This window comes from Hemicordylus capensis, chromosome 2, assembly GCF_027244095.1.
Source record: "Hemicordylus capensis ecotype Gifberg chromosome 2, rHemCap1.1.pri, whole genome shotgun sequence".
Classification (NCBI taxonomy): domain Eukaryota; kingdom Metazoa; phylum Chordata; class Lepidosauria; order Squamata; family Cordylidae; genus Hemicordylus; species Hemicordylus capensis.
Genome location: NC_069658.1, coordinates 27772135 through 27787611, shown reverse-complemented (window position 1 = coordinate 27787611; position 15477 = coordinate 27772135). Strand labels below are relative to the sequence as shown.

The window sequence follows — 15477 nt, the reverse complement described above, 5'->3', positions numbered from 1 at the left end:
AATTTAGCATCTTGTGATTCTTCATTGTTCTTTAAGGCAGTTTAGTTCCTATTGCTGAGATGAAAGACTTAAGTGTATGAACAATGCCTGGTGAAAACTCTGAAATTAGATGCTAGAAATGTGTTGAAAAACATCAAAGCTGAATTCAGCACACAATACCAAATCCATTCTTGCAAAAGACAAACAACCTTGTTCATCTCATCTGAAGGAAATGAGCTGAAAGTAGGGGAAGATCCTCCTTTTTCAGCTAATAATGATGGGAGTCAATATTTTCAGCTAGGACATCTGAAGAATTAAGGTTGCAATCCCCTGCATGCTTACATGAGAGTATATCTCTGAGCATAGTGGAGTTTACATCTGAGTAAACATGTACAGAATTGCTTGCTTGTTCAAATAGAAGTGATGAGGTAGGTTTGGAAGTTAATTAAATTAAAAATTAATCCCCAGATTCAGATGGCATACATCTTAGAGCTCTTAAAGAATTCAAAAGTAGAATTGTAGATCTGCAACGTTAATAAAGTTGATGGATTAGAGGGTAACGTAACAGCAGACTTTAAAAAAGAAATTGAATTGATAATATAGAAATAGTATAGAAATAAATAGTATAGAAAATGAATTAATAATAATAAATTAATAATTAATTAATAATTAAGCCAGATGTAACTGTAGTCGAGAAGAAAGAAAAACAAGTGAAAATAATCGACATAGCAATACCAGGGGATAGCAGAATAGAAGAAAAAGAAATAGAAAAAAATCACAAAATACAAAGATCTACAAATTGAAATAGAAAGGCTGTGGCAGAAAAAGACCAAAATAAGTCCAGTGGTAATTGGCACCCTAGGTGCAATTCCAAAACAACTTGAAGAGCACCTCAACACCATAGGGGCCACAGAAATCACCATCAGCCAATTACAAAAAGCAACTTTACTGGGAACAGCCTGCGATGATATCTATCTATCATAACAGCAAGAACATTGAGAATAAAATTCAGCCATCCCAGGTCCCTGGGAAGGATTCGATGTCTGGATAAAACAAACCAGTCAACAACACCTGTCTGACTGTGTAAATAAATAATAATAATTAATAATAAAAACAGGCCTCGGATACCAAACATCTAAAAACATCAAGTAAAATAAACCATCTGCTATACAAGGACAATCTGAAGCTGTATGGAAAGTCCCAATCAGAAATCGAATCACTGCTAAACAGTGTCCGTTTTTCAGTAGCGATATAGCAATGGAATTTGGACTAGACAAGTGTGCTGCATTAATAATGAACAGAGGGAAAATAAGAAAAACTGAAGGAATAGAACTGCCCAATGGAAGCAAGATCAAGAACCTGGAAGAGAAAGAACATTACAAATACTTGGGCATTCTCCAGGCTGATAACATTGCACACACTGAAGTTAAAAGAAAAATTGGAAGTGAATACATTAGGAGAGTTAGAAAAATCCTAAAGTCCAAACTCAATGGTGGGAACACCATACAAGCCATAAACACCTGGGCTATACCTGTTATCAGGTACACTGCAGGAATAATAGACTGGACCCAGGCAGAGCTAGAGACGGTAGACCAGGAAAATCATGACCATCAATCATGCTCTGCACCCCCGCAGTGATGTAGATAGGCTATACCTCCCTCGCAGCTCAGGTGGAAGAGGAATGCTGCAAGTCCATCAAACAGTAGAGGGGGAGAAAACAATCTTAGGAAAAGAAGACCTGTTAGGAAAAGAACTGAAAATAATGCTGCCAGTATCATTGAGCCTTTATATAAATCTGTGATGCAGCCACATTTGGGATGTGGCAAGGTTGTTTATTTTAGATATTTAAATCCTTCCTTCCCTAATAAAAACAGCTCATGGCAATTAACAAAACAAAATTAAATAAAATCACAATGAGTAAAAACATCATCATGAGAAGAACCACTATTAGGGATGTGCACGAACAAGTTTGGGGGCCCTTTTATGGGCCTCCAGACTGGGGGGTTGGATAGTTTCAAGGATGGGGGAGGGTACACTTTCTCTTCCGGCGCTCTGTAAAAATAGTTCAGCGGGGTGGCAGCATACCTCCTTGCTGTCCTGTTAATCCCCTGACTGGAAGTGACTGGAACTGCCCAGTGTGTGTGCGCGCGAACATTACGGGCGGGTGTTGCATGCCCGCCTGCAACATGCACACACACTCACTGGTCACTTCATCAGGGGACCAAGGAGGTACACTGCCACCCTGCCGGACTATTTTTATACAGAGCACCAGTGGGGGAAGGGGGGGGAAGGTCACTCTCCCCCATCCTTAAAGCTATCCCCACCACCTCCACCGGCTCGAAGGGCGCTGGTTCAGTGCACATCCCTAACCACTATTTGAATGATTAAAACAGCAATTAAAAGGCCTTGCTAAAGATAAATGTCTTCAGTAACTACTTAATGATGAGGATCGAGGTAGCCTGTTGTATCTCCTTGGGAAGAGAGTTCCAAAGTTGTGGAGTTGCCATTGAAAAGGCTCTCTCTCTAGTACTTGCCAAGCAACGTGCTCTCAAGCCTGTCTTGTACAGTTGTGGTTGCTAATCTCAAAGAGAATATCATGGCATTGGAAAAAGTCAGAAACAAGCAAGCAGAGATCAAGGGTTTGGATCACCTTGTGAGGAGAGGCTTTTGGGCTTTCTAGTTCAGAAAAAAAGACAATTGGGAAGAGGCAGTGGAGGAAGGGACACAAGCTTATAACATTATTAACAGTATGGAAATGAAGTTGATTGACAATAGATTCAGGACAGATGAGAGAACTTCTACACACATCTCATAATTATGGAATTCACTGACATAGGATGAGATTATAGCCCACACCTTTGATTGCTTAAAAAAAAAGTAGACAAATTCACAGAATATCTAGGACTCGCAGAAGCTACGAGCCTTTATAGTTAAATGGTACACCCATATTCAGAGTTTGTATACCTCTGAATAGCAGAAACTGGGAATAAACAATACAGAAGGGCTGTTAATTTTTTGCCCTGCCTGTAAGTTACTCAGCACTAGTAACTAGTTGGGCTCCTTTGATCCAGCAATGTTCCAGTAACTCTTCTAGTGGGAATTCCCACATTTTCCCCTTGGTATCGTATGGAAAAGGCTGTCTTGATCTTGTATTCTCTCATGTCCTTTCCAGGCAAAGAGAGCCTTTTGCTCTCACAGTTTAACTGTTGTAATGTTCTCACAAAAAAGGAAGACATGTTGCTCATAGTGATATAAATCCTGTGGACTTTATGCTGGATTATTCTTGGATTATCTGTGTGTAATTAACACTATTTGTTGTAGAAGTTTTGCATTTAATAATGTCCATGTGGTTGAAAAAAATGCCTCATAGATGATATTGTCAGTGGGTATTTTCTTATGAGTAAAATATCTCACTCTTCCATTATTTAACTATGCATTTCATTGTTTTTAGGCATTATTAGCTTATGCAAGCCTGGGAATTCTGGGATTCAGTCTCTTATTGGGGTGCTGTGCATTCCTAACATGGAAATACGGGTATGTTTGAATTCTTCAGAAAGATTTGTGAGGATTATATGCTCCTTCATGGGTTGTACTCAGTATTCTTCTAGTGTTTCTATAGATGTATGTCCAGTTTTAGTTTCCTTGAGAATAGGTGTCTGTGTCTGTCTGTCTCAGAGACTGTACTGCACACAGTGATCCTGTGCCTTCACAGTGCAGCTGGGAGATGGTGCATAGCTGCCAGTGCTCAGATGCCCAATGCAATCTTTGGAGGGTCTACAGAAGCTTTCTTGTGGATGAACCGTGTTGAGGGGAGCCCTAGTAGAGAAAGACAGTCGCTCATAGAACACAAATGGTGAGACCAGAATAGTCGGGGCTGTCCCTTCCAGCTGCTCGGAGGAACCTCAGCAGGGCAACAGATGGGAGAGGCAGGAAAGAGCTGATTTCTCAGAATTGATCTGCTGGAAGGAGAGGGCAGGGTCCCAGACATCCAAGTGGCAGCTGAGTTGGATCCACTGATTTGGACCCACAGAGCATCCTCTGGTGCTCTTCCACAGTCTGACTTAAATAATAGATTACTTAATTACTGTAATGAAATGAGGTGAAATTACAAGACAAATTTTAAAATAAAAAGAGCAGATGGAAGAGACTCTTAATTGTAGGAGTAACAAGTGATTAAAATGTATCTATGTATATTCCAATGTGATTACACTCTTATGTTAACTGGCTTGGTTGATATCACTGATTTGGAGCAGGAATTGTTGATATGTTGGCTGATACATTGAATGGTAAAACTATATGCAGGCAAAAAGTGTAAAAGCTCTTTTATGATGACTGTGTTCCTAATAGGCAGCCCTTCAGTATGTGTTCAAAAATAAAATACTATGTTGATGATAAACTATAGATAATTCCTGAATATTGGATTGTGCATTCACACAGATTTCATGTGCAATATTTGTTAGGCAATTTAAAGACTGGTATCCAAACAATATTTCAGGCATTCCCAAATGCTAGAGTTTGTCCACTGAGTTGTTTTTTGTTTTACTTTGAACAGCTGATCACTGTGCCATATCACAGATTGCTTTCTCAGTTTCAACTCCTCTCTGTTTCAAGAGTAGTTTGCCATGTAATACAGTTGACTTCTGATTGAAAGGCACAAGCCCAAAGCCCTTTGATAATGCAAAACTAGTTGAGCAGTTCTCTGTACCTTGACCATAATCTCCGCATTACTCCATAACTTGAAATATTGTTCAATTTCATCTGGTGAAGAGAGGGCTAGCTATAAAGTAGTCATAAAGATAATCTTGTAATAGTGCTTCAGTATATTCCATTGAATAAAATAATGAATTTAAGTTGGAAAAATTTGCATGCATTCTCCTGCTCAGTCATGGACTCACAGATAGACCTTGGGCCAACCACTTTAGTGCAGTTCCAGTTTTTCCTCTGAGGAGTAGTACAATAACCATTACCTCACATGGATTTTTGTAAATGGAACTAACCAAGACAATACAGTAAGGGCATGTCTGCATGTCAGTTATCTATGCTCTTGATTTTTGCCTCAAAAAGTGACTTTCACATAAACAGGATGTGGAATGGGAGAACTGCACACCAACTTGATGCCTTGAGTGTTAGACGCATCACTTGCTGTGTTGGCCTCTGTCTTTGTAGTCTGCAGTACAGATGAGCAGGGGACAGCTTGTGGCCAGAACACACTGACTTGTGGGGACTGGATGCAGTCAATCTAGTGTTTATAAATAGCTTTTAGTCCTAACTCTTAAGTATGGTAGCAGGCCATTGCAAGAGTTGGGAGGTCTCCCGTAGTCTCATCCAGTGCTCCCTCCCAGCCTACTGTAAATTCTTGAACTTAGAAAACAAGTAGCTGCATTTTCATGTATCTTTAAGGCTTTGACTGATGGTTTCAGTGTATTTTTACATTTTGGCTGCTTTTTCCCCCTAATCATATTCCTTTTTATGTTTATAGCGAGGCTTGCTTGAAGTTCTTTATGATATATTTCGCCTTCCTCTTCCTGTTGTGACAGAAGAATTTATAGAAGCACTTCTCAGTGTTGGTTAGTATTAAGCTGAAGAAAGTAGCACACTCAAATAAAACTATCAGCTTTAAGGGTGATGTATCGGGTGCAATCCTCTATCCACTTCTTCATACCCAAATCCCTGTGTAATCATGCTTAGTATAATCATGCTCAGTAGACCTCAAGCATGAGTATCAGACTGGATTGCAGCAACTAGTAGCCATTTCTCTGTGTAAACTTGAAAAGCTGTTGATTTTTCCAAATAGACTTGCTGTATTCTGGCATTAATGTGTAACCCAAGTAGAGAACAGTTAAAATAGTATTGGCTGACATCCTGACTGATGAAAGGCACGTATTAGGAGGGTCTGCAGGGATTTGCTGGGAGCCCTCACACACCTCCCCCAGCCCTCCTGTGGCTCTGTCACGCAAGAGGGCTGCGCGAGTGACGTGTTTCCACTTTTATATAATGTGAAAAAAGCAGTCAAAAGCCTTCGTCCTCTTGCATGACAGTATGAATGCAAGAGGAATGGGAGAGTTGTGCAGGGGTTCTTGATGCTCCCCCACAGATCCTCACAGCACGTGCATTTTGTTAGTCAGAATGTTGGCCACTATGCTTTATGTATTTTGCTCCTAACATTCCTTGTTGCATCCAACCCCCTGCTTTATAAACTACAATATAAATTAAGCACAATGGGTTCTTGATTTTAAAATATTGCTTTTCAACTTTATACTGATTACAGTATGCAAACTCTTTTTGACATGTTTGTGGAGTCAGTTATTAGGATTCCATGTCTAAGTTTAATTGTCAGAAGTCAGTGCATTATTAAAGAGAGTTTTCTTTCCCTCCTCGGAGGTAGCCAACATTCTGTGCAGTCTCCCATCGACGTTAAGAACCCACTGAGATTGCTGTGCAACTCCAAAGGCATTGTGTAGTGGCAGGAACAGGGCTCCTATGAAATGACTGTAAGGTATTTCCAAACAGCAGCACAGTACTCCTTTCTATTGGAAGCAATGGAAGTGTTTTAAAGACATTCCACCACATTCCTGTTGCTGTACCATCAGGGCTGCCTTTTGAAATTGCACAGCAGCCCCAGTGGATTCTTAGTATCGAGTGGAGACTGTGCAGAATGTTGGCCGGTGTTTTTACAGTGGCTGGTAAGACATCGCTAAAAGCTTTGTACTTGCAAACTTGCTGCCTAGTATAGCAGCCTAATCCTCTACTCAATAGTAAAGGGTTTGTCTGCACCATCACCCCATGTTTCCTCTCATTTAATTTCATATTGTTGCTTTTTATTCTTGTCCTCTTATCTTGTTTGTTTGTTCTTTCTCTCTCTCTGTTCCATTGCTACTTTTTGTGCATCTGGAGTGCATATGTGCAAAAGAACAATGCAGACATAATTAACGGACATGAAAAAGGGGCTGCCATAAAGGCTATGCAGCAGCATGAAATGCTTACTCATGAATACATCTTTTGCTTGGCCTTCATGGTGCCCCTTTTCCTTATTTGTGATTCCTGCATTGTTCATTTGCACACATGCACTGCAGACGGGCAAAAAGTGGCAACAGAACAGAGGGAGACAAGATGACAAGAAACAAAAGTAAAACAAAATTCAGTTAACTGAAAAGCAGAAGGGAGCAGTGATGCAAGCAAACCCTAGCATCTTGTTTTGCATACAGCTAGATAAACTTTTATTTTGTGAGCACTTGTGTATACAAAATGTGACACTTTTAAAAGCTCCTTTACATGTGACATAGCTTGGAATGTGGTGTGTTTTCTTTACTTGATTACAGCAGAACAAGGGCCTTATTTCCAGTGCCAGGGGTTTGCGGGGGGTTTAAGTCACCTTAAAACTGCTACACTGTTGAACAGGAATTGCAGAATGAGCATCAATCTTGTCGTTGGGTGAGATTGTAATTTGCAGGCTGATTGAGCAGGTGACTGTCTGAGAGCCTTTTTGCTCGTGTGAGTGCTAGAAGAAAACTGGTGTCGTCTAGTGCAGTGTTTCTCAACCTTTTTGGAACCAAGGACCGGTAAATTCTTCGCGCGCAGTTTCAAGGACCGCTATATTCCATGTGTGCAGTTTCCCGGACCAGCAGTTAGTAAAGGGGTTCCAAGTTTAAGTCTATCTGTCTATCTATTTATTTATTTAAAAGCCTTCTATACCTCTCTGGGCAGTTTACAATTAAAATAATATCATGAGCATTAAAATCATTAAAATTAGAATAATTTAAAAGCAAACATTAAATATTAAAACCATAAATCTCATAATTTTGACTAAGATTATGCTTTGATCTGAAGGGAGAGGGGGGGAAAGGATGAAGCATCATGGCTCCCTGGCACCTGAGATTTGTCAAGTCCAGATTTAAGATTACTATCTTTTAAAAATATGCTGCAACCTTATACTTCGCTTTATTGCTGAGTGTCAGCCACTCACTCTCAGGTGCCCCCTCCCCACCATTTGCTCACTTTTACAATTACTCTTACAATTGAAGGCAACTTCTGTGTACGCACACAGGTGGAGCAACAGTGGCTATCCAAAAGCCACAATGGAAAAACCCAACAATACACTGATAATATTTTCCTAAGCAGAGACATTATTGAATACAGGAGAGAGAAGAGTTATGTTTTGAATCTACATGTTTTATTCTGGCAGTTTTAGATAGTAGTAAGGTGGCTTTATACTTCAACAGGTCTCACCTAGCAGCACAAAAGACAGTACCAATCTTGGCTCATTTTCAAAATACTACCCTAAAAGTGTCAGCAGCAATACTACAGTTAAGGAAATAAAGGCTAAAAATTTGAACTAAAAAATATGGAGTTTTGAGAAGCACAAAACTGAATGGCCAACTGCAGGTATGGCAGGCAATGGGGTGGCTGCCTTACCAAGAGTCTACCTGAGGGATTCTGAAGCAGGAATCAGAAGGTGCAGTGCTTCTGCCGGTTCACACGGGTTAGCAAACCCAGCTCTACGTTTTAAGTCTCTCTGAACATACAGATCTGCTAAGATCACTCGTAACACACGTCACCCTTTCCAGCGCCACAAAACCGCCTCTACTATGGCAGGGGTGTTTGTAGGGTTGGGGAAAGGCTGAATGCATTACGAATGGGAAAAGATAGAGGAGGGATAAGTTGATAACTCCAATAAACGGCAATCCCTCAACTCTGTGTTCTCCCTTACCGATTTTTCTACCCCTCTTCACCGCTTTCTGCCTCAATATTACCTTTTTTTTAAAAAGCCCCATTTTCTTTCTTTGGCTCCTTTCCGCGCTTTTCACCCGCTTCCAACCCGATCCTCCTCCTTACCTCTGCCACGTCCCCTTCGCTCTTCCTCTGCCCGGCCGGTCTTTTTCCCCGTTGGGATGGCCTCTAAGAGCTCCATTGGCCTACTAGCCCTGAGGGAGCGCGCCGATTACTGCCGGCTTCCCGCCAAAATCGCGGGAAGCCAAGAGGAAGGCAAGCAAGATCGCGGCTGCCATGGGGGGCTTCTCTGGTGCTGAATGGCCACAGCAGCCCACCCCCAGCCCTGAACCCAGCCAGAAGCGGCAGCGCGGGGGGACCAGGAGTGACTTGTGCCGCAACTCCCCACAGTGCATGGGCGGCGGCAGAGCAGGGACTGTGGACACTCTATGGCTGGTCTCTTCCTGCTCTCTTCTTCCTCTTCCTGCATGTCCCTTCCTCAAAGCACTCCCTCGGAAGCCACCACAACTACCTTCCTCAATGCATTCATTCAGGAGCGAGGAGTGACTGCGGCCAAGGAGCGCTGTTTCTGGGAGCCCACAATCAGCCTGCCCACGTGGCTGATCGGGACACCGGCGCTCCCTTCTCCTCAAGGTGCTCCCTCTGGAGCGACCGTCCCAAGTGCTGCTGACCTGCACTGGGTAAAAATACCCTCAGCGCTGGCTCGGAACCTCACACGTGGCTTTTTCCAGGGAGCGAGCAAAAAGCGCTCTCTCCCCTTGCCCAGCAGCCGATAGAGCCAAGGGGACCTAATTTGCCCAGGGACTGTTCTATCTATGTACGGACCGGCAGTTGACTCTTCACGGACCGGCACCGGTCCGCGGACCGGCGGTTGAGAAACACTGGTCTAGTGTAGGAAGATGCGGGCCTCTGGAACAGGGTTCAGCATAGGAGCCTTTAATCACTATTTCCCAAAATCTAATAGTGGAGGCCCACTTTTTGCTAAATTATATTTTGAAAATACTAAGTTATATTCCAGACCTGAAACATTTTGTGCTGTGTGAGAATAAAAAATTACCTACCTTTAGACCAAGCCAGCTTATACCTTCCCTGCTTTTGCACGAATCCCTGTTCTGAGTATGTGTCCTGACTGTTTTTCTTGCTTTGTTAAATGTGAGAGGTTTAAGACCTATTGTAGATTAGACCTGAGATTACTCATAATGTGACAGACCATATATGATCGTGTGTGTGTGTGTGTGTGTGTGTGTGTGTACACACACACACACACACACACACACACACACACCCCTCTCTTTCAGTACTGGAACCACAATGGACAAGTAGGAGAGAAATAAAACCAAACTAATGAAAGATGACAAGGGATAGTAGTACATGTATACCTGAGTCTTCTTTTTAAGAAAGCAGAGTTTTCACTTGATGGTTTTCTTGTTCTAGACCCAAGCAGGTTTCAAGACAGTTGGAGACTTTCTGATGGCTTTGTAGCTGCAGAAGCTAAAGTTATCTTACATCACCGAGCCAGATCCAGGTATTGATTTACAACCAAAAGAGTAACTTGTGATGCCATTTTCTCTTACTTTGGTTATGAAAGAAAGAGAAATAAAAACTTGAAGCTGATTTTGCCGTTTAAACATTTATTTAGACCTGACCTCATGGACAATTACCTGGCACTGATTCTCTCTGCTTTCATTACAAATGGACTCTTAGAAGTAAGTTCAGATTTTTAATTGAAATAATGAATAGTTAAGCCTGCCTTATTGCACATAGGTTCTATAAAGCAGCATCAGTGAGCTGATTACACTAGATGTTCTCTTCTTAATTTCTCCAGGGTTTAGTTGAGGTAATCACAAGCAGTGATGACCACATATCTGTCAGAGCAACAATCTTACTCGGAGAACTTTTGCATATGGTAAGTTAGTATTTCATTTCACTTACCATTTCACATACCCTAACGCTTTACCTTGAAAGGTAAAGCATTAGGGTTGAGGATTTTTAAAAACACATTTTATCTTAGGAGAGGATGCAATTCTACCAATGCACAGGACCTTTGCTTATGTTCATCACACTGTTAGTTACCCCTGGATGGCTGTATAAAGCAGAGCCAAGGGCTCACAGTCTTGCATTGGGTTGAGAGGTCTCTGCACTAGAATAACAAGATTATAAATTATGTTAATCATTCAGCAATCCTGCAAGTGGCTGGTTTTGTTCTTTTCAAGCTGACCAGCTATAAAATTCATTAGATCAATTAGTTGTTGCCCCCTTTAATGCATTTAATTGACACTATAAAGGACTCCTAAGTATTGCTTTAAAATTTACAAAAAATAAAAGTAATTACAAGGAAAGAAGTTTCTGTCATTTCCAAATTCAGTATTTGCTTTTAAATACGATTATGCATTAGCTGAATTATATGTGAAAAGTGATTTTATTTTTCCAAAGCTCTGTTTGTGTCCCATTAAAATTAAATAAGTTTATGTGGGGGAACCTGGGCTCGATTTGAAAATCTAACTCCATGAAGCTGCTTCTCTCTTCCAGGCAAACACCATTCTTCCTCACTGTCACAGCCACCACTTACACTGCTTACCAACGTTAATGAACATGGCAGCTTCTTTTGACATTGTAAAGGAGAAAAGACTGTAAGCATACTTTTTAGTTAAAAGCTCTCAAGCTTTCTATACTTTGTCTGAAATTTTACTCCTGTGTGTTCTATATTCCAGATCATTAATCTTTCTGTCATCTTTTAGTATTATGGTTGATGCTTTTTAAACATCTATTAAAGAATATCGGTATTTATCAGATTTGTCAAATTATGACCAAGGGCTGCAATCTTGCTTCACAAAAATCTGTAATAATTTAACCATTTCTAAAGTAGGATTGCACTCACAATTAATAGCTGAAGAATTATTTGGGAATTTTGCTGCTTGTAAAATCTGTGATTTATTTTGCCAGAACAGCTTTTTTGTCACTTGAACAGAAGAAGTTGTGCTCATGTGGCAGGGTGGGAGTAAGGAGTTAGTTATTTTCATCTATCTCTTGCCCCCTGCCACCACCTCCTGTCCCCCTGAAAATCGGCTCTTGCAGGTTGGGTGACTCTCCAGAGCACAATTACATGAGGAAGTGGGAATTAGTGAAGGGGTGGGGAATGAGCCCTTCCCTTGGTATGAGTGGAATTTCTGCTCATACCAGGAACATTTAGGATATAAAGCAGTTTTGTCTAACAAAAACTTCCTCACTTTCTAGTTTTGAAGTTTCCACTTGTTTTGAAAATATGTTTGTCTTTCTATTTGGACTCTATGTATAAGGCAGGAACTCTGAACAGTTTATACAATGTTCTGGGAAGCAGATGTCCTGTACTAGCCAGAATTACACACCATTCACAAATTTTATTTGGCACAATACCATTGATGCAACGAGTGATATACCAGGAACATTAATTTAAAAAACTCGGAGGCCTTTTGGATTCTCTTTCTCTTTTCTTTTTGCAGTAATGTGGAAGAATAGTAGTAGGTTTTTAAAAATGGTGATGTATGTCTTTATTGTTTAACTGATTTTAAGGTTTTAAATGTGATTTTTAAAACCGCCCTGAGCCATTTTTGGAGGGGCAGTATATAAATCAAATAAATAATTTTTTAATGCAACTTAGGAAATTTTATTGTGTATTTACTTTAGTAAAGCGCCTTGGGATGTTTTATGAAAGGTGGTCTAGAAATTTAACAGTAAATTAAAATAAATACATAGTTCATGGAATAAAGGAATTCTGGGATCTACAATAGGATTTTAATTCTGTTTCAGGAAGATAGATTTTTTAATAATTTTAAAATTTCCCTTTAAATGCACATCTTGGCATTCAGAAAATACTTGTTACGAATAGGGATGTGCATGAACCTGTTCAGTGTTCAATTCTTAGAATGCTGAACAGGTTCGGAACCCCTGCGTTCAAACTGGTTCGAATGGTAAGGCAAGGGTCTCTTTAAGTCATGGGGAAGGTTCTTTTACCTCCTCCGCCACGCTTCCCCCTCTGGCGCTGCATTAAAATTCACTGGTGCGGGGTGGCTGTATTCTCTCTTGCCGCCCCAGTCAGCGTAATACCGGAAGTGGTGTGTGTGTGTGTGTGTGTGTGGCATGCGCATGCATAGATTCCATTTCTGGTATTACAATGGCTGGGGTGGCAAGAGGGAATACAGCCGCCTCGCGCCAGCGATTTTTAATGCAGCATGGTGGGGGAGGGGGAAGCGCGACGGTGGAGGTAAGAGCACCCTCCCTGCGCCTTAGAGACCTTCTCCTGCGTGTGCACGGAACTGGTTCCTTGCGCACCCCTAGTTACAAAGTTGCTGTGGTATTTGTGCAGTTCACTTGACTTGGGGCAGGGGGAAGCTTTTCACCAGTACAAAAAGAACTAGTATAATCTCTCTCGCTACCGCACACTTTACAACTTGGCTTAACAAATAATCAAGATGTGGCTGGAATCCTGTCATACAAATTACTATTGGAAGAAGTTATTCAAGTTGCTCTCTGGCAATTGCTTTTAAAACATGAACTGAATTAAGACATTGTTCCTCTTATAAAGCAATTGGAAAACCCCAAGCCTGATGAGTTCAGAATGTGCAAATATAATCAATGCTTTTAGCACAGTTAAACTTCTGAGTATTTTATTTCAGTTGAAAGAAATGCGTCTTAGATCTGTATCTTATTGAAATCAGTGGCAAATCTGATTTTCATGGCTCTAAGTTGCATTCACAACACTCTTATTCTAAGTGAGTTTGCCCTTTTTCTCGCTTTCTAGCTCATAATCACTACCACATAAATAAATTCCCCAGAGTATGCTTTTTAAAAATGCTTGGCAATTTCAGATGTGTTGTGCACTTTATGCACTGTTAAAAGTGTTTTCCTTCAAAATGCCCTTGATAATTTGTTATAGGTGGTAGTATAGTATAGCCTTGTAAATAGTGATGGAGGAGACCCCCTGGCTTGATTCAGCATGAACTCACTCTAAAATGAACTGATTTGAACTCAGTTTGTATCATGCCCACATAAGCTCATTGTTAAAGCCCATCCCATTTGAAGTTTCAGGCCTCCTCATGCTCCTGTTGAAGTCGCTAAGAATATGGTGAGGCCTGAAGGCTTTACAGTTGCAAAACTCTTACAAGGCACCCCTGTTCCCATACCCTTGCCACAGCAGTGTTTGGGACTTCCTACAGTCCTACAAAAAGGATCTTTTCATCACAGTCCTTGGGAAATGTCACTTTCTGGGTCTCCCAGACTCTTGGTAAGGATAGTAATTTACAAAAAGGAGAGAAAAGCCTGATTAAATATTGACAATATCAAATTTTTCCCTGGCAGACGAGCCAGTGCAGCACTGAATTGCTTAAAACGTTTTCATGAGATGAAGAAACGAGGACCTAAACCTTACAGCCTTCACCTAGATCACATTGTTCAGAAAGCCATGTCAACACATCAGAAAAGGGATCAATATCGCGTGCAGAAGGATATCTTCATTCTAAAGGTGGAGTAATCTTGTAGTTTTTTTAAATTTACATTGTAAATTTATTCGTTAGCTTCTAATATAGAGATAATCTCACAGCAAAAGAAACTTGCATTTTCCCCTCTACTTTTGATTTTTATAGGATACAGAGGAAGCTCTGTCGATGAATCTGAGAGATAGCCAAGTTCTTAATCACAAAGAGAACCTTGAGTGGAATTGGAATCTGATAGGGACCATACTTAAGGTAAGCAGTGAAATGATATCCTAATTAATTGTAAAAGATAAGCTGAAATAAAATCATTATGAATAATTGCAAATAAAAGGGCATACCATTCTTACAAAACTATGTATCTGCTGTTTTTAGTGGCCAAATATCAACCTGAAGAACAACAAAGATGAACAGTTGCACAGGTATGTAGCTACTATGTGCATTAAATCAGTTTAATAAAATATTTTGGTACGCCTTGGAAATAACATGTTCCTAAGATCCAATTGGACTGCCACCTTAATTGCGCAGCAGAGAAGTAACTTGCTTGGGAGCAAGAGGTTGCTGGTTTGAATCCCCACAGCGGGATGGCTTCTTGGTTAGGGATTTTGTGTTGTCAGATGAGTTCCAAGGGCAAAATTCCTATTGTAGGTCCCCTTCAAGAGTTTGTGAGATGCTGAAAGTGAATATACTAGACAAGATGGACCCTTGGTCTGATCCAGCAAGGTGGTTCTTATTGAGTATGGCAACAATCTAAATGTGCATTTTGCTATATTACAAATATGTGTCCGCATGCAAAGATAACTTCTGGATGAGATGTCAAAAGATGTCTACCAGATCATAAGTTATAGGTGAGCAACCTGTTTATCTGGATCGAGAGCCGTCAAAATCCATAAGTAGGGGTGTTTAGCTAGCTCCCCTTGAAGGAGAGTGCAGTAGTAATCATTGTAACACGCACTTCAAAATGCTTCTCCCGAAGCTCGCCTCAGCAGCAGAGTGCACATCTATGGCATAATGATTAACAGAAGTTAACTCTGTGGGCCATGTTGCTGCTTTACAGATGCCCATGAATGTTACCCCTGATAGGTGTATGGCATATAACTGTGTTGCAGGATGCTATAAAGACCCTCCCGGACCACCGCTCTGCAGTAGTGCTCTGCTGTGTGCGTACCAGTGTGCAGGCCTTTTGCTTCGATCCTGAACTCACCTACTTATCTGGATTGTCGTCCTTCATGGCGGTCATCCAAAAACTGAGGAACATGGTGCCCAGCCTGCCTTTAAATAGCACGCCGTAGGCATGGGGACAGGA

General features: G+C 41.0%; 1 protein-coding gene across 6 annotated transcripts in view; it reads left to right on the top strand.

The window, feature by feature from the left end:
* RICTOR (RPTOR independent companion of MTOR complex 2) overlaps window positions 1–15477 on the top strand; it is a 103604-nt gene that overhangs the window by 49871 nt on the left and 38256 nt on the right. For all 6 annotated transcript variants that reach the window (XM_053296254.1, XM_053296253.1, XM_053296252.1 and 3 more), the window contains 9 exons: window positions 3431–3513; window positions 5459–5546; window positions 10141–10231; window positions 10346–10412; window positions 10532–10612; window positions 11236–11336; window positions 14041–14203; window positions 14325–14426; window positions 14547–14593. In XM_053296254.1, coding sequence (XP_053152229.1) covers window positions 3431–3513; window positions 5459–5546; window positions 10141–10231; window positions 10346–10412; window positions 10532–10612; window positions 11236–11336; window positions 14041–14203; window positions 14325–14426; window positions 14547–14593 — 823 coding nt within the window. The remainder of the gene's footprint in view (window positions 1–3430; window positions 3514–5458; window positions 5547–10140; window positions 10232–10345; window positions 10413–10531; window positions 10613–11235; window positions 11337–14040; window positions 14204–14324; window positions 14427–14546; window positions 14594–15477) is intronic.